We start from the raw sequence: 25,984 nt of genomic DNA, 5'->3' as shown, positions 1-25,984 counted from the left end.
TAACCAATAAGATTATTATAATGTACCGCTTAAGTACATTTCTACCAATGAAATACTAGAATTTAAAAATTATAAAAATTAAGAATTAAATTATATTAATATTAAATTAATTTGAAAAAAATATAATTAAAATTATAGTTGAAAATATTTTAGAAATTAAATATTAGATTTTTCAACCAATGACGAAGCTTCAATTTCGTGTCTTCATTTCGTATGACGATACGAAATACGATCGAGCGCGATATACACGATTTGCAATTTTGCAGTATGTATTTAGTATTGCTTACTCGGACCGCGTCTCTGGGCGTCAAAGGTCTTATGTTAATATAATGTAAATTCTACAATTCATTATTATTAATATATAATTAACCTCTAGTCTCCATTTGATTAGGTTTTAAGATCGTACGGGCTACAAAGCATAATATCGTAAAATGTTGTAGTGCGAAATTAACTGTAATATTCTTTCGCTCCGTATCAAGTTAGATAAATAGTCATTATTTTCAAAAGTAAGGACAAGAAAATCAGCCGATTTAATTGGATCCATTGATCCAATTACATAAACTTTTACATTTTATAATTTGGTTGTTTTTTTTTATTATCCAATATAAGATTATTTATAATTTGTAAAAATAAAAAATAAAAATTGGTTATTATGGGTTAACCCTAAGAGGTGGCACATATACCACTCCGGACTTTTGTATAAACCTTTTTAAGGTGTACTATACTGTAGTATATTATTTTGATCTATCAGCCAGGGTTTTGCAGTGAAAGTGCAAAAAATATTTACGACATCACATTAGCAACCTCTAAAATTATCAGTGTTCTACTATATTATGTCTCATCATTATGAAGCTACTCACGAAAAATTAGTTTGATAGTAATCAACTGCAAAAATGGATCATGGATCCTGGACTATTACTAACCGGTGATAATTATAGTGATTATCCAATTTTTACAAAAAAAAAAAAACATCAGAATGATTTGTTATTTTTAATATTTTGCCATTCTGTGTAACTCATCTGTAGCTGTTAAACGATGAAATGTACGTGCCCCACCGCTTGGACGAAAGGACATGTTTGACTGCATGTTAGCATATCCGCGGCCTGAATTCATAAAAATCAAATATGTTAAGGATAATTATGGTTACTATAAATAAAAATATTCAATACGAAATAAAAGTTTATTAATAGTGTTTTCATGAAGACAAAGAGATAGACAGCAGCGGTTCAGCGGTTACAGATAGGGCTGCCAACCATGAAACAGCTGGCACAGGTTGGCGGGGTCGGCGGCGCTGCGCAGCAGGCGCGCCACGTGGCCCGCCACCGACACGCCGCCCGCCGCGCCGCCCTCCGCGCCGCACAGCTTGCAGCTCACGGCCAGCAGCGCGCGCGCCGCCAGCCCGGCGCCGCACGCTACATCAATGCACAATTACCATCACTAACTCTTCACTATTTCTTAAATCGAGTTATTACACCTTATGTTCGACTCAAACTATAATCGATTTCTTTAAATAATCATCAAGGAAAACATAAATTAATTTACATGAATTTTGTCTACTTTTATTTACAAACTTTTGTTTGAATAAGACGTTAAACTGTTTTATCTTTGACTATTTAGCTATTTTAAAAATAAAAAATATATATATCCTAGGGAATTAATAAGAAAATGATTTTACGTGGGCTCGATTTTGCGTCGTTCGTTGGACTTGAAGGAATAATCCATAGATACAGAGGATCGCACAGCAAAACCTCCAATATAGTCAGTAGAGTTTCCTGATTATCTCGAAGTAAATGTAGAGTCTTTTCACAACACCTGTTTGAAATTTATACCAAAGATATATCTTGCTCGAAATCAAACTTAGTATTGTTGCAAATATTTTATCAAAACAAGAAAGAAACATACCTCCTAAATATCCCCTCAACACCGCTTGATCCAAAACCGGCAACTATGTCTTGTGTCAAACGGAATGGCACAGTTTCTGGTGTTGGCAATGTTTTGCCTTGATCGAATGCTATGCCTTAAACAATAATATTTTTTTTTTACCATCAGAGTAATATCGTATAAACTATTATTTATTTAGATTTCAATTAATTCTTCATAATACTTTCATAAGTTTTATGAAAATTATTTAAATAAAAGTAAAATCTTAGTATATTAAGCAAACTGCCAGCACGATTTTTTAATCTATGTAATGATTGTAACAAATCTAAGTATACACAATATTTCCTTTTTATTTATATCATTTATATATTTAATAATCTCAAAAGCATCAACTTAAATTAATATGGATATATTAGTGATGTATGTACATATACTTGATATATCACTTAAAAATAATTTACTGTTATACTTACCAAAATCAATATGTATTAGTTCTGCCGTTGTAGTGTCAATTAAAATATTTTGAACATGTCTATCACCCAGCCCCATAATATATCCAACCATGGAGGATGTAGCCACACTAAAACATATTAAACATTATTGAAAACAAACCAACGAGTTTACATACAGTTATACTATTAATATTTAAAATAAAGGTCACCTTCTGGTGTATGCAAGTCGGCGTTCGTACCAAGTAACAGGATCGAGATAGTGTTCGGTAAAGAAATTATGATAAACTGGTTTGAACACTTTAAGTATATCTTTAAAAACTTGCAACTTATGTTTATTGGATTTTCTTTGTTCTTGACAATCCTTAAGTTTCGTGCGAGCAGCCGATGGTGTTATATCCTGAAATCAATTTAAACAATATTCGAATATATTCGTAGATGTACAAAATATTTATTTCAGCAATATAGAGTCCAAGTCAGAAAAAAATATATAAAAATAGAATCAGTTAGGAAATACGTGTGCGTTATGCCACAATAAAATTACTGACCTATTGTGGTCAGGCAATAAATGTTACATTTATTATATTAATTTGTATAAATAATGTATGAGTCCAAAGTTCTATAATAACATTAATATATAAGCAATTTTTAATCTAATTTTATAATTCAAGCACCACACCGATTATTTCTTTTAACATTAGTAATATGAAATATGCTGAATAAATACTTGAGGTCGGTATTTTGTGTGTGCGTTGACCAGATACGCTCCCATAGGCATTGTCCCCTCACACCACTGCAACACTCCTGATCGTTTCGACATGGGAACTACCTGAAAATCAAACGTTTGTCTAAAATTTATCATAGAGTCCTTAACTATATATAAATAATGATTAAAAATAGTTACTGTACAAATCATGACCGCGTGGAATGGTGGTAAAAATGCTATCAGGAGTTCAGCGTTTGTTCAAATAACAAACGCTTTTTGTTGCTCTTAATAAATCATCATTGCTTAGATTCTAAGTATGGGCACCACAGTCAATTTATAGATGTTAATTATAAAAGCTTTATTTCTATTCTTCATGTTCAATTGTAATAAGAAAAACAAGATTAACATATATTAAATCATAACCTGGTTAATATTTGCAAATATTTATAATGTTTTAAATCAGATTTTAATAATCTACATTTCCATCTTGCAATAAATTTGGTCATTAAAACAATATCTTAAAATATCATTAGAGGTTTGTATATTCATTAATTTATTTAATTTTAAGATTATTTTAAATATAGATATTGTCATTACTAATAAGACTTGTCAATATATAAAAGCGTTAAGCATTACAATACGTGATGAATGCTGTATCAAATTACGAGAATTGTGGTTTTACCCGGAGTAACGCTATATACCACCATGAAGTTACCTTATATGTGCGTATTAAAAGTTTGTTTCGTTTAGTGTCTGGACTTTTTTCCAGTAACGTATTAACGATGTTAAATACTTGCTGCATAACTGCATCTTGTCGTAAGTCGTCCTTGCCCTGTCAACCAAATATATATATTATATATTTGTGAACGGGAATTGAACGATTTGTTTTTATACATTTATAAAATTTTACCTTTATTAGAAGAATTCTCTTTTTACCGTCGGAACTTAAGCAAGAGATCTTTTTAGGACTATTAATACCTCCTACTAATTCGTAAACATTCCCAAACGATATTATTGCTGAAACAATGATCAAAATATTAATTATTGGGGGAAATAGTTGAATGTTAAAAAAAAAATACAATTATCTTGATATGATAATTATTCTAGAGAACAATTTTTGCAATTTTTAACTTACAGTTCAAACACTTATAGTCGCAGTCTTTTCGAACAGGAATGGTATCAGTGGGTATAGGAATTGCATTCAGATCACGAAGTTTCGCGATAGCTTCAACTTTCGGTACAGCTTGCGGTTTGAGATCCTTAGAAACCGGCACGCAGTAAGCAAAACTTATTATAGCTGAAAGGTAATTCAAAGCAAATCGATATTTATTTACTCTCTCTATCTGGTTAGTTACTATGATCTATGGTAATACAATTTTTTGTTAGGACTGTTTAATATTGCAAAGAAAAATAAATTAAAACACGTATAGAAGACATGAAAATATAGGAAATTCTAGAGCTTACCAAATATTACATTTGTAAATTTACAGCAATAAGAGGTGAACTATGATTCAATATTTTTTGAGGACAATAGAATATTAGAAAACCATCATGTAAGGCAGTACCGTCGCAGAGGTCTTCCATCTGCGCCACGACGTGCGCCAGCGGCCGCAGCCCCGCCAGCTGCCGCACCAGCGCGCCCGCCGCTCGCACGCGCGCCTCGCCCGCCTCGCGCGCCTCGCCCGCCCCGCTGGCCTCGCCCGCCTCGCCGCCGCACAGGTCCTTGTCCGAGTTCTTCAAGCTGAACAGCAGCGGGAGCGTGTGGTGGGGATGGTCGGTTGCGCACCTCTCTGAGAAACCGTTATTCGAGATTAAGTGGCCAAACACGGCGACTATATACTTTGTTTTAAATACAATTAATTCTGAATTACACGTACTCATAATTTGTCGCAAATGCTCGGCGAAGACGGTATTATCGTTGGATATCCGCGGGGCCAGCTGCGGTAGGACACTGATGAACTTCCAGGATGGTATCGCATGAAGAAGTCTTCCGAAGCTGCCGTGTTCCTCGTCGTCGAAATTGACGCTGGGGTTGTCTAGCCAGAGAGAAATGACTCGAAATACGGACAGATTGTTGTCGTCGCATTGTTTTAAAGACAGAAGATAATATCTGGAACAAAAATATGGACCGAGTCGAATATAATTCTATTCGTCTCAATGGATTAAAATATACATTGGCATGAACGATGATGATGACTAAGATTATTCAATATGTGTTACCTCATTGCTAATTGTAAAAAGCTTTCTTTTTCAGCTTTTGTATTAGCAATTTCCGCTTCGTCCAGTTCTCCAAAAACGTTATTAACGCGGTATTTGGCTCGAATAACCGCTTTTTCTTCAATGTTTTCATTATTTCTGCAAATTAGGTTGTTTTATTATTTAATTAACTTTTTACAGTTCTAAATATGTTTCTTCAGATCAAAACTTATATCTAACTTATTTTAGAATAAATCATTAAAATTAAGAAATTAGAAAAACATTACCTAGCATGTGATTGCTGGGAGAACTTCAACGATGCGGCGTTTCCTTTCATACTCTCTATACATTTTATTTTATTTTCGTATACCGACGAATTCATGTATGAAACGACCTATAAATGTTACTTTTAATAACTTTTGGGTTCGATGAGAGTTAAATTTCAAGGTTGAATTTTCGTTACTTTACATAACATATTAAAATACAATGTTACGTTACATTACATCAACAGCCAGTTAATTTCCCACTGCTGTGCTAAGGCCTCCTTTCTCTTTGAGGAGAAGGTTTGGAGCATATTCCACCACGCTACTCTAATGCGGGTTGGTGGAATACACATGTGGCAGAATTTCGTTGAAATTAGACACATGCAAGTTACAACGATGTTTTCCTTCACCGCCGAGTACGAGATGAATTATAAACACAAATTAAGCACATGAAAATTCAGTGGTGCTTGCCTGGGTTTGAACTCGAAATCATAGGTTATATGATGCAAGCGTTTTAACCCCTAGGCCATCTCAGCTCTTTAAATACAATGTAGCTGACTCAAAAAGAGTTTCATATCTATTGCGTAATATATATGTATGTAAGGGGAAAAAATAAGTGTAAATCGTAAGTGATTTTAAATTATGTTTCTTTATAATTAAACAATAATACCTGTTTATATTCAGCGTCTGCAAATTTCGCAATATCATAATAGACTTTTAAGCGCGTATCAACGTCATCGTTGCCACTTAAAGTCTTAAGACTCTCTTCCAAGTATTTGTGTATAATGTCGCGTCCTGTGTCACGTTTAGACTCTGCCATCCAAAGACCATACTGCCTATTTGAATAAAAGTAATTTGATTATTGTAGCTTAAGATATATACATGAACAGTGTTAGGTATGAGTGTCAATGAGTGCAAAGCAAGATGAACACATACACAAGATGGACATGGATAAAGCTTTTAACTCGGTAGTATGAATTTCTCTAAGCCTAGCAACCAATACTTAGTAATTTTATGTTCCGGTTTGAAGGGTGATTGAGCCAGTGTTACTACAAGCACGAGTGACGTAATATCTTTATTCTAAGATTGGTGGCGTAGTGGCGGTGAAAGGAATGGTTGTTTTCTAACGGGGTCAATGTCTATGGTGGCCCATTTGCACGTCCACCAATTCATGTTATAAAAAAATACGAATGCGAGACCAGCGATATGATATTATTAACCTTAAAGACATTGCAGAAAGTTTCAGGTCATCGGGTTCTTTTGCCACAATACTGTGAAGCAACGAAAGGGCTATATCGGTGTGACCTTTAGCCCAAGATATCTGACTATCTAAAAGTACGACCCTCTTTGACGCCTCAAGATTCTTTACCGTTGCTACGAGACGCTGTGCCATCTGTATTCTATGATTCGATAGCCCCAATTCTGAAAACAAAACCATTTAATAATTTATTTTATAATAAATGAGGTATTTTATTTACAAAATGGGCTTCCTTACCAGCATATTGCAGCTGTAGCTCGTTTATATTCGAAAAGTTTATTGAATCAACTTTTGCAATGTGTTCTAGTATTAAACTTCTTTGAGATATAATTGCTTCCAAATGCTTGAAATCATTAAAAATAGGAATGTAGTCGACTTTCCACTCATCGATGAGTTCTGACACTGGTTTTTTGTCACATCTTACTGAAAAATAAGTCTCAATATCGCGGAATAAGTGTAAATTTGCGACTGTTTTGTAAACATTTTGACAGTTTTTCATGTTCAGGCTCCGACATTGCCTCGCTACTGCCAATTTAGCTCTATTTAGTGGTATCTGAAGCTTATGACTGACTTCAGCGGTAGTCTGCACATTGAGACAGTCTTTGAGACACGAATATCGCATAGCTTTTATAATCGAATCTTGAACACAATTCTTCTTCGATTTCTCCTCAAGTTCAGCGGTATCGACAAAGTCACTCCAATCGCCTGAAAAGCAGAACGCAAATCTAAAAAAAGGCGCAAAGTATGTTTTCTGAAGCTCAAGACGACGAGTCATCCACTCACCCAGATAAGAGAGGCAATCGTACTTGACGTCGTCGAGTGCGTCGTTCTCGGGATAGGAGAGGATGTACTGCAGGGCGAGGTGGTGCATGCCCGAGCGGTGCAGCGCCGTGACGGCGCCGTGCGCCAGGCGGGCGCCGCGCGCGCGCGACAGCGCGATGTCGTGCAGCAGCAGCGCGTCCGCGAACTGCCCCGAGTGCAGCAGGTGCGCGCGCGCCTCCTCGTCGCTCGTCAGGTGCGCGGTGCCGCACCCGTCTATGGCATCCATTTCCCCGATCGAAACGTAGCACTGAAACCGAACGATGTCGTTTGATATCCTCGTCGATGAAGTATATTTAACTCTTCACCTGTCCCCTGTATCACATAACATTAATGCTCATTGTTTTATTATTATGAACAGAGTACCCGTTTAATTCAACTGACACATTCTCATCCTTGAAAACGTAAAACAACAATACCAAATAATTACGTTTGAATGGGCGATTAGATGGTAATTCTTATGCGGAAGGCCTCGCACAAGGCTCCACTACCATGTTTAAGCATATAGTATTACAGTAAAACATAGTAAATAGGCATCACCTCTATTCAACCGTCATCATCACTTTAGACAGACGAATTATCACAATGCCAACGTACTTTTCTAAATATTTTGCGGACGATATCCAGCTCGGGTCGGTCGGCGTCGTCGGCGTCGTCGGCGGCGCACAGCTCGCCGTAGTACAGCGCGGCCCAGTGGCGGCCCGCCTGCGCCGCCGCCCACGCCACGCGCGCGCACTGCAGGCGCAGGTGTGTCGGCGCGCCCGCGCCGCGCGCCCGCCCGCTGCCACACACGCGTTACTTGAAGGTAGCAGCATCGTGGCAAATATTTTTCCTTATATATTTAACTATATAAAGTTGCCGACGTCTGCCTGATAGTAAGCGATATATTTGCACGATTGCCTAAGAAGGTGGTAATAACATTCCTTATACTCTTTTATACATTTAATGTTGTTATTATATTCCTTGTAATAAAGGCTTTACTATATATATATTGTATTATCAATAAAATAATTTTGTTTTGTTAAAAATATACATATATAATGTTTAATATTATAGGTGTTCAGATGTGTTACTGTATGTTGTCAAATGTTTATAAGTAAATCTTTGCTTCATATTCTCAACTGCAGTCAAATTAAAATTCCTAAGACAAAATATACATATTATTTGTAAATAGCAAATACATCTGAACACACTCCTTACATTATTATTTTATAATACGTTCATCAAAACATACCTTTTTTTATAATGATTCTTCTGTATACGTACAAAATTTACAACGTCTAATAAATAATGAACGATAATCTTGTGATCGTTGTCCAGTTTAGTCGACTTTTTGGGAACATTGCCGTCTACAGTACTGTCCAAATTAGCATCGTGGGTCAAGTCCCATATGTATTTGAAAACTTGATTCAATTGTTCTGTGAAAATATTCGCATGGATATCCGTCGAACTATAAATGATCAAGCCGAATATAGCTGGCATAACTTTTCGGCAAATTTCAGGCTAAAAATTAATAATAATAAATTTAAGTTAAAATTAAATATTGTTGTACTTTATTCGACATATAATTACGCTTTATGTATTGTATGTTATGTCTATCCGTATAATACAGTAATTTTTATTTATATTGATTATACAGGAGTGGATAAAAATTATCAATCTCAACCGAGGATTGCGGATTCAAATCCGGGCAAGAATCACTGAGTTTCATGTGCTTAACTTGTACTCTACGAGAAAAAACATTACGAAATAACCTGCATGAGTGGTTAAAAAATCATCCACATTTGTATCCACCAACCCGCATTGGAATAGCGTGAATAAAGAACCTTCGGTTTAATTTTTTTTAAATGTTATAGCTGACTCTAAGATACAACAACATGGGAAATTAAAAAGATAAGTCAATATTTAATTTTACATTTATCTATATGTATTAATTCTCTGTACCGAATACTATAATAAATAAATAAATAGGATGGCGACCTTTGTAATAAATAATACAGAATATTCGTCAACGTATCGTCAATATAACAGACTAACTAACGTTAGCAGTAACACTATATAAGATATTGCATTTTAATAATTAATGGTGCATTTTTTTCCGAAATTAGTAATAAAAGATGGAATAGGAAGAGGAGTTAGTTATGTAAGTATAAAAGTAGACGATACACAGCCCGACCCGGTGAGTCTAAAAGGACGAGAATTAGCAGCGGAATAGCACTTAGGATGATTTCCATAATTCAAAACACAATGTAAAATTAGAGAAAGAGACGCAAGGGTCGAGTAGATAGTAACCGTTTTCCGTTATTTTGTTCTTACGCCAAAAAAGCGATCGAGTTATACAATTTATATTTTAATAAATTTTCTTACAATGTATTCATATTAAATATATGTAATCTAATCTCGTAACAGAGATCTAAAATTCCTATCAGCATTTTGAAAGGATTTCTTAGGGGTTTTATTTTTCTTATTTTAAATTTCGAACATGACAATATACATATACATACAGGTTATAGTATACCTATATACGTTACTACATACATTTAATACAATTGTATTACCTTGACTGCACAAACTGCACTTAGAGAATTTATGTAATTAGTAGAGGATGCAATTGTATCCAACAAAGCCAAGGTTATCCGAGTGATCCATTGCGTGTGCGTTTCATCCTTGAAAGGTATCCAATATTCAAATTCATTGTATTTATCAAATTTATTATTATCGATTTTATATTCGGCACGAATTTCGCATTCAGTCGAAACTAGGGATTTCAATATTGCCGTATCGATAGTCACCATATCTGCAGTGAAATATTTTTTTTAATTATAATATTTTCGTAAATATAAAAAACTAATAAAATCGATAGAAATGTTAACATATTTATACCTAAGGCTGCTCTTCCATCGCGAAACTTCAAGAGATGGTTAAGGGCTTTTGTGACTTTATTGCTAACTGTTGGATCTTCATCAAAAAGATGCTCAGATAGAGATTTCAAAACTAAAATTGCGATGTAATGTTTAGGATTTAAGTCCCTGACTCTCGTAGTATCCGCAGGCGGTACAGTTACGAGAGTTTTCATGTCGTAAGCGCCGACTTCTGCTAAGCAATTACATGCTCCTACAAGTATCTGTAAACGATCTCAATATATTTAATATTATCAATAGTATGACCACATGTCTATAAATCGGAAGAGACAAATCACCTTCTCATCAGTTTCATATTTCAGCAGATTGGTCAATGCATAAATGACCTTGTGTAACACACTTGTTTCACAATCTTCTGAGAATCCTTTCACGTTTAAGTCTGTATATAGTTCTTTAATAAATCCTTTATTGCGTTTTAAAAATTGACACATTTTACACAATGAGCTCTGGCTGAAAATAACATAATCATGTGTTTAAAGTTAATAAATAATAATAATAAATAAACAAAACATTTACATATAAAATCTCAAATATTTATTATTGAATATATATTTAGGAGATTCCTTTATCCGTCCAATTGGTTAGAACAAATAAAAATAAATAAAAGCGCGCGAAACCGAATTAAACCGTCATTACTTTTTCTTTTTGGGCGCAGACAGTAAGGTCGATATTGGCGCGACTTGTAATTTGTTAAAATTGTTCATTGGTTTTTATTTGGATTTGTAAGCTCAACTGAGTAAGTAGTTTACTTCAATATGGATGATTGGGTGATTTTATTTATGCTAAGATAAATTCGAAGTTAGAACTATTTTTGGTTTGTTAGTAAATTGTTTAACGTAATTTAAATTCTTGACTTTTTTTAATCTATTTCACTTCTGTATGCTAAATATAATATATATTTATAGCGACTTGTATAATGTATGCTACATTTGAAAACTTACAAATAATTTTACAATATATTATTGAGAGGAGCTAAATTAAATGAGCAGACAGCTTTACTGAATTCCCCCCGCCACAGGTGGATCGTGAATAAAGACGAAATCTCAAAAATAAAACAATAACAGCTGAGATACTTTTGAATTTATTTGATAAGGTCTGCGTAATTTACTTGTATCGCTTAATTATTTCAAAAGCGTCTCATTCAGGGTAGTTTACACTTTACCCTTATCTATACACAGGAGAAACGTGCGCGTGCGTCGGTGTACACGCAGGCAGTGCGAGTGCGCCGTATAGTATAACCTATTTACTATGTATGCATTGATAAACAGTCGCGCTTACAGTCTATGTTTTAGTATGATAAATTGATAGTAATTAGTATGGATTGTTATTATGATATATAACTATATATTACATCATTAAAACTTCTTTAAAGTAACTATGCCACAAATTATCTTTAACATATTTACACACCGTATTTCTAAATGGTAAAAAATGGAGAACATATTCCAATATTCGGGCTACTACACTAGACTGATTTGAAATGTTAAACATACCTTGCATTTGATAAACTCAATGTATACGTTTCGAGTTCATTCAAGAACATAAGTTTTGAAGTACTCGTAGCAATTTCGACCCCATCAGACATCAGGTTTATATAGTCGACAATATCCACGCTTTCAGCTAATTTCTGTTTCAAGTCAGTCGTTATATATTCCAGTAAAGATTTACATTCTGTGTATCCATTGTCGATTTTTATATTCAAAATTGAAACAATTTTCGACAGTGTTGACCGTTGGATGTTTTCAACTTTGAATGGTGTCTGAGTTAACATTTTAACAATTATAATTTTCAGTCCTTTGACAAATATTTTAACTTCCTCCTTACTCTCTGAATCTTTGATAGCATGAGCGACGCTTGTACATAAAAAGTTGCACAATATTGCATCGGACGAATAGCCTAATGGTATATGGTCTACAAACGACAGATACGCATGAAAAATCAGTACTTTAAAGTCGAAAACTTTCTCACGTAACACATTATCCCAAAGTTTGAAGAGAATATTAAGGATGACTAATGGCTGATTCTCGCATAAGTATTGCATTATGTTTCCATCTATTAGTTCCTAAAATAAAAAATAAAAATTTTAATATTGGATATTTTTGTAACTCTCTACTCTAGTAATTAAGTTTTTAAAACTTACCCCAAAAAAATTGAGAATTGCGGAAAATACACGTTTAGAATATGTATAGGTATCAGGTTTGCAAACAAAGGGCACTTGAAACAGTTCGGCGGCTCCGGCGTGATCGCTTATATGCATTACCATTATAAGCAGTAACTCTCCCAAGTTTTCCACAAAGAGATTGCTCCACCTCTCGTTTTTCAATATGTGCCTCGTCGAATGAAACATTATATTTGCGTGCTCCGTTGTTTTGATACTGAAATGCTTTTCATTTACCAGCTTATACTTATCGATAACTATATGAGGTAAGCATAGTAAAATTATATTGCAGAAGCACATCTGAAACAACATTCAAAATTAGTTTGTTTTAAAAAAAAAAGTTTTAGGTATAAAAATGTTAAAATAGAGAGTTTTACCTACCAATAAAACTTACCTATTATTTTTCCTGAGATATCCGGAATCCATGTTGAGTTTAGTCTCTGTTTTTCAAGTGTTCCGGCGTTGTTTACCCCCCTGCTTCCGGCCACCAACGCCCTCTAGATTAGTTTCGCTCTTTGTCCGCAGAGAGTTTTGGTGGTCACATTTATAGTTTTATTTCTTCATTATAAGCGTATGTACCAGGTAGGAATTATTTGGATTCCGGATATCTCAGGAAAAATAATAGGTAAGTTTTATTGGTAGGTAAAACTCTCTATTATTTGTTCCGTCATCGATATCCGGAATCCATGTTGAGTGATGTGTTTGTTTTCTCCTGGTACCGTATATAATTATACTATTGATGCTATAATGTGTTGTAATTTGTTGTGATACAAAACAATCATTACTTCTGAATTAATTCAAGTAAAATCCTTTTATACTTAACTACATATCATATTTGATTAAATTATTGATTAAATCAACGTAAAAATTCTATACTGCCTCAAAATATTGTGACAATGATAATTCTTTATTTAAATCAATATTATCAGAACTTCTTATCTGTCTTTGGTAATAATTTCTAAAAGTATGTTCCTGTTTCCAATTACCAGTAGCTAGAATTTGATCAATTGAATAGTTTTCTAACCAATTTAATGATGAGACAGCTGAACGTACCGAGCCAGGAGTCGCTTCAATCCCAGCTTCCCGAAGTACACTTTTGATCCATCCTCCAATAATTGTCCTCGACGCTGGTTTACATTGCCTTCGAGGTGTAATAAATAATTCTAAGAATTTACCTTCATTACGCCTTTCCTGTGATATTTCCAATAATCGACGAATCCAATATACTATATTTAAGTTCTTCTCGGGATGCTGTATCACTTTCCAGCCAGATTGTCTATGAATAGCGGAATCTGTCTTGGAACCAAAAGCTGGCCACATAATAATAAAATTACCTTCATCTATTAGATGCTCTGAATCACATCTTAATAATGTTAGATCATGCACTCTTCGACCCGAAGCAAGAAGAAGCAAGATGGCTGTGCGTTTCGAAACATGAAAGAAATTTTCTTCATCGGGACTCTGATTCTTTAAAAACTTTAAAAGTACTCTGGGATTCCAAATTGGAGGTTTTGGTGATTTTAAATTTTTTGTAGAAATTGCTTTTAAAATTTGCTTTACTAGGAAATTAGATGATATATTTTGTTCACTAGTCTTTGTAAAGGTAGATATGGCCGATTTATGAACGAGAATTGTTCGATATGCTAACCTTTGATTATTATGGAGATATGCTAGATAGCGAGCTACAGATGACGGGTGTGGATCTTTAAAATCAACTGATTGATCTATACACCACTTTTTCCATTTGTTCCAAGCCGGTATGTAAGTACGTATGGTTGATTTCCTCCAGCTCGTTAGTAATAATGATTTTTCTTCCTCAGACCAATCTTGAATTAAATCTACCCACCTCGAATCAACCATGCTTCCAAGAGTATGTTCCTCATCTCTGGCGGATGACGGCCAGTTTTTGTGTCTATTAAGACTCGCGACAGATCTGGTATCAGGAACGGTTGTTGAAGAGCTCGCTGTTGTAGGTCTGCAGTCCAAAAAGGTTTGTTCCATTTCGGAACTATTAATATGTACTGACCTTGGGCAGAGTTCAGATGAGACAGCACCTGCGGTATCAGATTTGGCGGTGGAAATAGCCAGCCTAGGCTGTAGTTCCAGCGATGCAGAAAAGCATTGCGAGTTAGGGCTTTTTCGTCTGGATCTAATGCTACATACCTGGCTACGACATGAGCTGTCTCTGATGCAAACAGATCCACCACCGGCGTCCCCCACATTTTGAATATGACTTTCGTCGCTGGTTCTAGGAGATGCCATTCTGGGGCTGTTCTTCTGCGTGACAATGCGTCTACTTCGGTATTGTATCGGCCTGGGAGATATTGTGCAGTCAGATGTACATTTAATTGGTCCAATAGAACTAGGAGTTGTCTGGTTAACTTCAGAAGGTTTTTTGATCGCGTTCCACCTTCCTTGTTTATGTATGCTACAACAGTACGATTGTCCGACTGAAGTAATATGTGAGCATTTTTCAGCAATCGTCGTTCGTGATATACCGCTGCGTGGACCGCATATAACTCCTTGCAGTTCACATGCCAGGATAGCTGAGCTGTTGTCCACTGACCTGCTAACTTCATGTGTCCTAGTTGGGCTCCCCAACCTATATCGGATGCATCCGTCGTGAGTAGATGTGTGATGGGTTTCGAATGTATCGGTAATGTGCTGGTTGCCATCTTCATCCACCATTCCATTTCGATAAGAACTGGTTTCGGAATCATCACCTGATAGTGAGGGTGACTTTTCGGAAAATGTCGACTGTGGTATTGTATGGTTCGACAATGAATTCGCCCTCTGGGAACAACGAAGGAGGCAAAGTTGAGTCTCCCCATTAGGGACTGGGCCTGTCTGAGGGACCAACTGCCTTTCGACATCTGTTTTTGTAATGCCATGCGTAGCGTCCGGCACTTTGGTTCCGACAGGGATTTGGAATTGTTCCGTGTATCCCAAGTAACACCTAGAAATTCTAGGTGTTGTGTCGGAACCAGAACAGATTTGTCGAAGTTGATCGTCCATCCTAGATGCTGCAGCAGGCATATTGTAAATGTTACCTGATGCTGAAGCTGCTCGTAGGATTGGCTGGCCAGCAGGAAGTCGTCTAGGTAAACAACACATCGTATTTTGTTGCTTCTTAGATACTCCGCTATCCAATTTGTGACCATCGCGAATGTCTTGGGCGCTGATGATAAACCAAAAGGTAGACACGTCATTTGATAAAGCGACCCTTCGTAGCTCATTCTGAGAAATCTGCGATGTTGAGGCGCGATTGGCAGATGAAAATAAGCCTGGCTCAAATCTAATTTCACCATCCAGTCCTTGCTTTGTAGGAAAGACGGTATCCGGAAATGACTGAATAGCCGAAAATTTCCGACTTTCACGAAATTGTTCAATCTTTTCAGGTTGAAGATTGGACGTACCGATCCATCTTGTTTTGGTATTAGAAAAAAGTTGGACAGGTAGCTGGGAGAGACTTCTACTTTTTCGAGAATCTGGTTGTCTATCATGCTTTTGATTTGTTGTGACATTACTGGAGATATCTTTGTTGCAAAACTGGACATTGTTATTTGGCTTGGATATACCAGAGGCGGTTTCATTATGAAAGGAATGTGAATACCGCCTAGAAGTTTGCAGATGTGGCGTGGAGCTCCTAGATCTTTCCAAATATGTCAATATCGCATAAGACACCCACCTTGAAAGCGTTTGTAGTCATGCACGTCGAGTTTTGTTTTTAACGGGAGAGCGGGAACGAGATGTCTTGCCTTTTGGATATCCTGCAGGTCTCGCACTGGATTTCTTACCTTTAGTTCCTTTTCGGTTGCTAGATTTAGCTTTTCCCTGAGGGCCTCGGGAACCTCGAAAGGAACTTTCCTTGTGCTTATAATTAGACAAATTACCTCTGTATCCACTGCTAGTACTGGGACGACCCGCATCGTAGTTTTGATTTTGCATTGAATTTGCTGGGCCCATATTTTGATAAAGTTTCTCAGCCCCCCCTACTTTTTGCATGTAACTATTAAGCGAGTTACTGTCAAATAAGTTAATTGAATTAGGGGGTACCCTTTCTAAAATAGCACTAATGTATTCATCAGAAATTTGTTTAAGAATCGAATCTCTACGTAACTGAATTAAATCCGCTCTTCTACCGCATACTATTTGTAATATGTCGTCACTTGTTTTCATAAAATTCGAATCTTTACAAAATAAATCTTCTACCTTCTCAAAAAGGGTTGTGGCCGTCAATACTGTTTCCTTTTCAGTTGACCAATTAATAAGGCATTGTAAAGTATTGCGTAATTCATCTTTCTGAACTAAAAGCGCGTGAGTGATTGCCGCAAAAGAACGTTCCATTAAGTCTAAACGAATGTGTTCACTAGTAGACGGTAAATAACGTTTTAGTTCGTCATTAACACTGAGTTCTACAAAGCCCGGAGAAGTAAGGTACTTTTTCTGTACTTCTGCAAACCTAATTGAACTCCATTCTTCCGACTGAAATCTTTGTAACTCTTCTAACCTTTTCAAATAACTTTCTTTTGATTTTGGAAAAATTGGATCTTTAACTACCGTCGCGTAATCCGAAATATTTAACTGAGCCTTTTCTACACAAACATTGGCGGGTAGTTGTAAATTGATTCCCTCGACCATATTATCGTTTGAAAAAGGTACGGCTTTCGAGGATGACTCATTAATATTACTAGCATTCACTTCTTTATGAGACTGCGTTATCAAACTCGTTAAGAACGCTACTTGTTGTGACAAAATTTCAAATTGCAACTGACTCACCGATCGCGCCCGCTTCCTTGGTCTTGGTTCAGATTGCCTACCTTCTGATTCATCAGACCTTTCTCGTTCCACGCTACTCGAACTTGATGATGTATCCGAAGCCTCACTGTCATTCCTTTGTCTCTTCTCAGCTCGTCGAACCACTACTTCTTCCTCGTTATTATTCATTGTAAAAGCAAGGGGATTCCTATTCTACTTTTACTTTTACAAATTTAACACAAAACTGTATTCGAAAGTATTAATCTACTTTATATTCAAAAAGTAGGTAGTATTAGGAAACACGTCTGAACACTTTGAAAAACGACGCTATAATGAAGAAATAAAACTATAAATGTGACCACCAAAACTCTCTGCGGACAAAGAGCGAAACTAATCTAGAGGGCGTTGGTGGCCGGAAGCAGGGGGGTAAACAACGCCGGAACACTTGAAAAACAGAGACTAAACTCAACATGGATTCCGGATATCGATGACGGAACAAATAATATATATTTTACGGTACAAACCTCGATCATATCTTCTTCCGATTTTTTGCTTCGAATCTTCAACTGTTTAAAAACATCGCTATTTCCCACTAGGCCGTTATGTTGCCACAATATATCGGTAGACACGAGCCATCTCATATGTTTTTCGACAAAATCATCGAATCTCTCAAAACCGAATAAATACAATGGCAATGTATCAAAGGTTTTATTTCTTTTACACCAGCAATGCAAGACGCGCAAGATGTTTGTATTCATGTACACATCAATGTCACTGGATGTAACGTTTCGAGTCAGCAAATTTAACATTTTCTTCACGATACTTTTGTCCATTACTTTTTCATTTTGAAATAACAGCACTTTAATTATAATATCGTGTACGTATGATCTGCTTGTCGTCGCCAGAACGTAGAAACATTGTAGAACTGTTATCGTTCTGTTCATTGTTTCGTCTTTCAAGACAGAATCGTTATTGTCTGATACCTGAAATTTCATTCAATTGTACATTAACAGGATTTCTCTATATAAAATTGGAATTGGAGACTAAAGTAAGGAGGCCCCTGCGGTTTGGTGAATACACATACATCAGAATTTCTTCTGACAATCTCTTTACGATGCTTTCCCACAGAGAGATGTATTTAAAACCCCACGACAAATGCTTTAATGTCACCTACTCTATCCACTGGACTATACGACGCCTTCGTTAATTGTTGAAAACAATAATAAGAGTTTAAGAATGTCTCATGCTATATTTTGATTGTACATACTTAGTAGTTTTATGTGTGTGCGTGTTTTTAACGTTATACTTCCCAGCATAACCATCGAAATTACAGGATTTCAACTACCATTGCCTCTCTGTTTTTTTTTTAGAATTATTTAAAGTGATAATACTTACATTTATTACGAATATATCCATTAGACTGTCTGCCAAGCTTTGTATATCTCGGTCATGAATGTTTTCAGACGTAAGCGTTAAGAGATGGCAGCAATACAACCGAATACAGTGATTGTTTTCAATGATTTTTTCATTTAAAGCCTGTTTAAAAGAGCTGTGCACATCGATATTGATATTCTTATTAAAATTGAGTATTTTCGCCACACATTTGTACACTATAGCAGCCACGTCGGGGGGCATTTTCATACATCTGTGAAGATATCCTTTTATCATAATAAGACAATTCTGTCGCATCATATCGTCGTTTTGAGACCAAATCTGTTCGAGCATTCGATCAAGAGCTTGAAGCAAGCCGCGTGTCGCTTTAGGCTTTCTAAATAAGTCTTTACACATATCCTGCATCAAATTAAATATTAACTCTGAAAAAGAAAATACAATACATGACGTTCCAAGTATTTTTTTAAGACATATATTTTTTTAATGGCAGATGATATTAGTGGAAAACCCTAAGAGGATACGGTCAACTACTCTACGACAATAAGCAAGTAATTCAAGTCACTCCATTTCATCGATGATAAAGACAAGATATTACATCTCTTGCACATGTACACTAGTCTTGATAGACAAGACTCAAGAAAATAATTAATCTATTAAATATATTTTTGTAATCAATAATGCACTATAGCTACATCTAATTTGGATCAAACAAAAATATTTTTAACGAAATAAAGTATATCTACCACTGCTGTATTCTTTTATTTACCATTTATTACTTATTTAAATTAAATACATATATACATAATATTAATTTAGGATCCGTCAAATGGACGTATAAATAGTGGCAAAAAAAAGATTACATAAGAATATTTGGATTTTAAATCCAGTTATTAAAATTATAAAAAGCGTTAACTAAATGAAAAAATATGAAATCGTAGGAAAAATTAAAAAAATAGCTTGTAAACTCGTTATGAAAGGAATACTATTAAGGTATCTTTCATCGGTGCTTAGCTTCTTCCTATTTAACGGATCGCAATGACATGGGAATATATCACATTTACCTAAAGGCGGACGTTCAACTGTGATGTCATTAAGTATATGGATACATCGGAGCGCACAATCTACTTCAAAGTTTGACGTGAAATTATACAAGTCCCGATCAAGAATGAGCTTGGTTATGTCATCTGTGTAGATACTCTGCTTTCTACAATATGTCGCGAGTAAGTATACACAGTTTTGTTTCAAACCTATCACGGAATATTCTACGTCACTCTCGTAATACGAATCGCTATCTTCACAGGTAACATCTTTCTTTACGATATCATTAATTGCGTGAAAACACTCTTCCTCGATATGTTTACGAATTTCCTTATTTAGTACAGTATTATAATTTTTTTGCAAAATATCTTGCACATATTTTAAAAGCATGATTTTGTCTCGAATTTGTACTTCAGATTTCAGCGTTTGTGTCAAAGCTCCATACATATGTATCAAGGCATTTTTTAATATTGAATACAGTGACATGTCTTGGATTTCGCTGCTTGTCTTCAAATTGCGAACTAATAACGAGTCGATGAAAGCGATCATCAGATTCACGTGTTTCACAAACTCGATACATTTTACGTCACCATTTATAAGTTTTTGAAGACTCTTTGACATAGCTTGTTCTAAGTAAACAAGTATCATATTATAGATTTCGTGGTTTATTTCAAAAATCTCCTCTGTTTCTGAGGCAGTAACTACAGGAGATCTTACGATGTCGTATTCAAATTCACTATATAATATACCTTTTTCTATATTCGAGAATATGCAATCGTACACATCAAACTGTGTTTCATTATCACGATTCTGTTTAATCGGTAAATTTTCATTGCAAATGAGCCTTATTAAAAATTCTTTAAGTATCCTACTGTCAAGAGTAGCCATATCTTCATAAGTGAGCCACGTAAAACATCTTTTTCTTACATCTAGGTTACAACATTTTCTATAAAATTTATGAAAACAAATATTTAATGTCTTCAAGCTACAATCATTCACCGGCATCCCCTTCTCGAGGTATAACATCAGTAAGGGCTGGATATGTTGATGTTTCAATGGCACTGAGCTTAAAATTACTTGGATAATTGTGTGCATAACCGTATGTGCTGCATTCGCTACCGTGGCATTTCTAAAATAAATATAATTTATAAAAATACAAATCAATGTTTATAAGCCAACGAATATTAGCAAGCCATACATTGTTTTGTTCAGCGATGCGAAAGTACGACCAGGTCGAATCCTGAATCCTAACCTGAAGCGAACTAAACGCTAAATTAAAGGAGGGATTAGTAATTTCTAAAAATACATGCCTTGCATCTTTTAAAAAAAAGTGATAGTTGTCGTAATTATATGAATGAGAATTTCTCTCAAAACAGGGAGGTGTCACAATTTAAACATTGTAACACTAATTTAGCACAAAATAAAACAAGCTCACTTTTACGGATTCGGAAACAAACATTTGAAATGTGCAATAAACAGACATTAAATATAAATTCGTGTTACCTGATGCAAGTATTCCACAAGGTTAGGTACACTTCATGATTATCTTGATGTTCGTTTTCCGGACTTGATATTAAATTCTTAATTACTAAACAGGTAAGATTCTCAAAACACTCCCAATTCACATCTCTATTGGCTGAGACTATACTCTCTAGAGTCCTCAGCAGCAGCAAATACTCTTCGCTCGAAATTGCATAATCGAATTTCTTGACATACATCAATATAATTCCAATCCTGTGATTAAGTGAACGAGCTACATTTTTATCTCAAATCATAATAAATCACACGCAGTGCGTACGACTGCGGGTTACAATGCGGGTAAAAATCATTGTAAAAATGAATATCTCTTATTGATTTTAAAAGAACATGTAAATTAATCAATCATCCCACATACTAATGTGGGATGATTGATTAATTTTATGAAATTTTTTTTGAAATGAGTCTAATTAGTCGTCCAAATTTGTTTGCAGAAAAAAAAATTGATAAAAACCAATTACCATGGAGAACTGTTCAGCCGCAGCTCTTCCACCAGATCGGCAAACGATTTATTCTTGTTGAATGATAATTTTAGTTTTTTAGCAGAATTTTCAGCTCCCTCGTCTTTATCCTCCTCAGCTATGTTAAATATCTACCAAAATAAGTTACAAATAAATGACCCTCATAACAGCATCACGGTACACAATAGTACTCTTTTCGAAATAATATTTACTAAACTAAGGAAGTAAACTATTTACTAAACCTTTAATTTTACGTACCTACAGGTGGCCTGATTAACGGTCCGCCTTAATATATATATTAAAAGTCAGCGTGAATAGTGTGACTTAATGGTGTCTCTCTAGAAACTTCCCTCTCTGTACTTCTTTTACAACTTGTATTATATATACAAAAAAAATGTATATACCTGATAGAAAACCGATGCTGCTGTATAATAAAAATAATCACAATGTATAAATACATTATCATTATTCTTCCGTGTCTTCTGAATGTAATTTACTTCGAGGCATATAATCTCCATGATACTGTACAAATGTTTGTTCCATACACTCCAGTTGTATGCCAGTGAACCATTCACATGTTGCGTTTTTCCTAACGGATGATGAATAACTATTGTCGTTTGTAACATTTTGAAGAATAGAGACTAAAACAAAGAGTACAATACATTTATAGACTAGAACTTCGGAACTAGTTGGTAAGAGTATATCATGTTTATACCTTCTTTTTCTGTTCCATACTATGTTCGTAACATTTAAATATCTTTGGTAAAATCATTTCACTGAATTCACACATCGTTATACGACTTTCTAAAGCTAACTAAAAAGAAAATAAAATATTTTAGTTATCACAATAACTATATAATACATAATAAATACAAATCAATAAATTATTTGCAAATTTACCTTATCTAGTAACAATATAACAATTTCCAATACAAACTCTTGAACTTTCTTATCATTTAACATTGTAAGGCAACATTTCTTCAGTTTGGACAAAGCGTCTCGCAGTGTATTAGCAAACTGACAACAGCTGGTCGCAGTTTTCATGACAAACCACAATAATCTTATCTTAATTAAATTATCTAATTGTGAATTATTTGTATTACATGCCGTTAAACAAACCTCTAGCAAACCTTAAAACAAGATTACTTTTCACATTAAACTGTATGTACCATAATTTGTTCCGCCTTCTCATGCTTTGTTAGTGAGATGTTTGTCTCGTTACGGAATAGGCTACTTGACTGATTTTTAAAATCCATTTTATATTATTTAGTAGAGGTTAAGGAACACAGTAAAAGTTGTTTTTTATAATTCTAGTACATATTTGCTAAAAAATATCAAATTAAAAATTCCATATTTAAATAGCGAGCGAAAACGCTACTTTGACAATGTGGCGCTGCAATCGGTGACGTCACTTGCCTGTATTGTAATCTGTTTCACATATAATCCACATACAGTAAGCAAACAAGGTTAAAAAGCAAGTGACGTCATCATAAACCCGACCAATCAGGAGCGTTTTGAGTCACGGGACAAACGTTTAAAGAAATGCAATTTTATTTATGGATATTTGAATAAATTGATTATGATTTTCAACTTTCGTTGATAAATAATAATTTTTAAACTCATAATATATACTGATTACAATAAATGACACTTTATTTTTCGCATTGTCAAATAGCCTAAATTGTGAATCACTTCTTGCCTTCTAGGTTCTAACGACACAAACCAATAGAGATGAGGTGGGTCTATTCTACTAATATAATTATATATATAAGCAATTGATCAAATACTGCTAATATAACAATGATCAAATCGTTACATTTTATCTCACTAATTATGGTGGTACATTATCTTTATTGAGATTACTTTTAAGACTTATTTCATAGATTAACTGATTATTATTATTTTTACTATTAAAAGCCTAAACTTACTTTCCCAAGCTGCCGGTGAAATAAATCCTGGGTAATAATCATTTGGAAATATATATTTGTATAGTAAGTTTAAATAGGCATCCCCAATTGCTCTCGTCAAGCGGCTATCATTTAGTATGTTTAAACAAGCTTCAGTAATTTTTTCACATTTAATATATGCATGACCTAAAAATCATAAAAATGAAATTATATCACATTATAAATATTTATTTATAACATACACAGACACCAGGAAAAAAAAATCTTGCATCTGTCGGAAGAAAAATCTTCCACATCTGTATCCAGGTAGCATGGTGAATATTTCATTCATTTCGATTTGCATTTGCTTCCTGCAATCTGCTGGATTAATTTTGTTAAAAGGGACGGAATATTTTTAAGGGCTATTTGATTTGACCAATGAGCGCACGCCATACTAGAGTTGGCCGTCAAATGGTGTCTTCCCGTTTTTCTAGAGCATATAATGTTAATGTTACTTATTACAAAGAGACGTCAGATGTTACACAACACATACACAACTAAAGGTTCACTAATTTTTTTCACTATTATTTAACTATTTATAGACTATAATACATCAATTGAAGTAAATTATTAAACTGTAGATTGTATTATCCAATGAGAACTTAGTCATCCCTGACAAATGAACTGTCCTTAATGCTTGATTTGTCAAAGCACAATTTAAGCTACAAGACATACTTGAATATCCTAAGATGAAATTCCTGCGAGACCAACTTAGACTTAGGAGTGTCTCAGAATGACACAGATGTTTATTTTGTTGTAGGTTTATGTAAATTTTGTAAATTAGTACTTCTAACTGTTGTTAAATCTATATATCAATGATAAATATGTAAAGATGACTATCCGGTAGCTTTCGTAGTCGGCGACTAATCAGCGAATATTCGGCACATAGTGCAGACTAACTGGCTTCACTATAGGAGGAACTATATTATTTTATCACAGTTATTATTTTTATTACAATCAAATGAATTTATGATAAATTATCATTTTCCAATTGGTCTAACAAAATCCATAAGGATCCCGACTTTATTTTTGAAGTGATTAATTCCTTTAAGCTCATAGGCTTTATTTTATTTATCATAAATCTCATTCACTTTAATAAAAAATAACACTTTTTACACAAAAAAGGTCAAATGGACCTGTGCAAAGCAAAAATCAAGAGGCTGATTACTCTGTCGACAAGTCGGCCATTGTACATCCGACTAAAGGGTTAGTAGACTAGTCAGCTAAAGTTATAATCCACACATAAATATGTTGACACATTTTGAGTTACGATAATGAGTAATAAGTTCATACATCACAAATGAATAAATACACACCTTTGTTAGCACCTGACACACACAAATGCAATAAACTTGTGCAAAGCGGTGCAGTTACGGTTTGAAAATTTTTTGCACTTTCAAATTTTTCAGTTTCCTGTAAATATTTAAATAATACATAATGTTTTTGTAACTCTCACCTTATTAATAAATACTAATAACTTATTGATATTGTAAATAATTTTTGTGTTTATCTAAGAAACAATTTTATTCAATTTTATAATATTTGCTTTGAAAATTAATTATGAAACGCAAATAATGTTCTTTTAAATTATGCAATACTAACATAAGATTACGACATTTGTAACTAAAATTATTTGGATATACTGTAAGTCTAAAATAAGCTTAAAACATATTACAAACAAGTTTTATTTAGCAATTTAAATTTGTTAACTTTATAGAATAGAAAACCTTAATTCAATAGTGACTTAAATATATACTGCCTTTGTTCTATAATACGTACCTTCATAATATAATCATTAATTTCAGCAAAAACATGGTTCCATGTAAAGCCCGATTTCTTCAAAGTGTTAGTAGTGAGTAACGAAGGTACAGCATTTCTTGTTAGAAAATCTTTTAACTTTTCTGCACTCTTTTTTCTTTCTGTTGCTCGAATACTTGTTAAATTTGAACATGTTTCCTTAATAGATTCTTCTAAGGACATATTTGAAAAACTTTCTTTTTGTATTTTATACAATTTTTTAAACTTAAAATTTTAGTCCATTGTAATACTAAAATAATATTTTTTATACAAAATGGTTTTTATGTAAAAACACATATTTTTAATGAGTATATCATTATATCTCTTAACTAATATTAGAACCTGTTTTATGTTTTATTTCTCAATAAATTTAGTATACATAATCAATTAATTAGGCAGCAGGAG

General features: G+C 34.4%; 1 protein-coding gene across 2 annotated transcripts; it reads right to left on the bottom strand.

Annotated features, from left to right (window-relative positions):
• Positions 1 to 1,193: 1,193 nt before the first annotated feature.
• On the bottom strand, positions 1,194 to 25,936 carry LOC125077028 (serine-protein kinase ATM). 2 transcript variants are annotated; one of them, XM_047688808.1, is made up of 35 exons: positions 25,562 to 25,935; positions 25,099 to 25,195; positions 23,765 to 23,929; positions 22,737 to 22,966; positions 22,552 to 22,650; positions 22,241 to 22,477; positions 21,837 to 21,967; positions 21,343 to 21,573; positions 19,863 to 20,968; positions 18,805 to 19,223; positions 17,934 to 18,392; positions 12,634 to 12,951; positions 11,987 to 12,555; positions 10,772 to 10,943; positions 10,456 to 10,696; positions 10,131 to 10,369; positions 8,807 to 9,075; positions 8,170 to 8,353; positions 7,537 to 7,822; positions 6,991 to 7,458; positions 6,716 to 6,917; positions 6,166 to 6,331; positions 5,520 to 5,626; positions 5,257 to 5,391; positions 4,914 to 5,146; positions 4,602 to 4,826; positions 4,172 to 4,333; positions 3,947 to 4,053; positions 3,752 to 3,868; positions 3,058 to 3,159; positions 2,543 to 2,730; positions 2,355 to 2,461; positions 1,903 to 2,017; positions 1,676 to 1,812; positions 1,194 to 1,412 (listed from the first exon to the last, which is right to left on the bottom strand). In XM_047688808.1, exons 1-35 carry the CDS (start codon positions 25,760 to 25,762, stop codon positions 1,234 to 1,236), a joined length of 8,403 nt encoding a protein of 2,800 aa, XP_047544764.1. In that variant the 5' UTR covers positions 25,763 to 25,935; the 3' UTR covers positions 1,194 to 1,233. The 2 variants fall into 2 exon arrangements, with proteins under 2 accessions (XP_047544764.1, XP_047544765.1); XM_047688809.1 differs by lacking the exon at positions 5,257 to 5,391 and having other exon boundaries at positions 25,562 to 25,936.
• Between the last annotated feature and the right edge of the window lie 48 nt (positions 25,937 to 25,984).

The sequence above is a fragment of the Vanessa atalanta genome, chromosome 3 (genome assembly GCF_905147765.1).
Source record: "Vanessa atalanta chromosome 3, ilVanAtal1.2, whole genome shotgun sequence".
In the NCBI taxonomy this organism is placed as follows: Eukaryota; Metazoa; Arthropoda; class Insecta; order Lepidoptera; family Nymphalidae; genus Vanessa; species Vanessa atalanta.
Note: the sequence above shows the minus strand (reverse complement) of the source record. Positions and strands in the feature narration are given on the sequence as shown.

Coding starts and splice junctions, on each gene's coding strand:
- LOC125077028 (XM_047688808.1), bottom strand. CDS start 25,762: ATGTCCTTAGAAGAATCTATTAAGGAAACATGTTCAAATTTAACAAGT. Junction 7,823..8,169: donor TCCGCAAAATATTTAGAAAA/GTACGTTGGCAT, acceptor GTTCGGTTTCAG/TGCTACGTTTCGATCGGGGA. Junction 4,334..4,601: donor GATGGAAGACCTCTGCGACG/GTACTGCCTTAC, acceptor ATTACCTTTCAG/CTATAATAAGTTTTGCTTAC.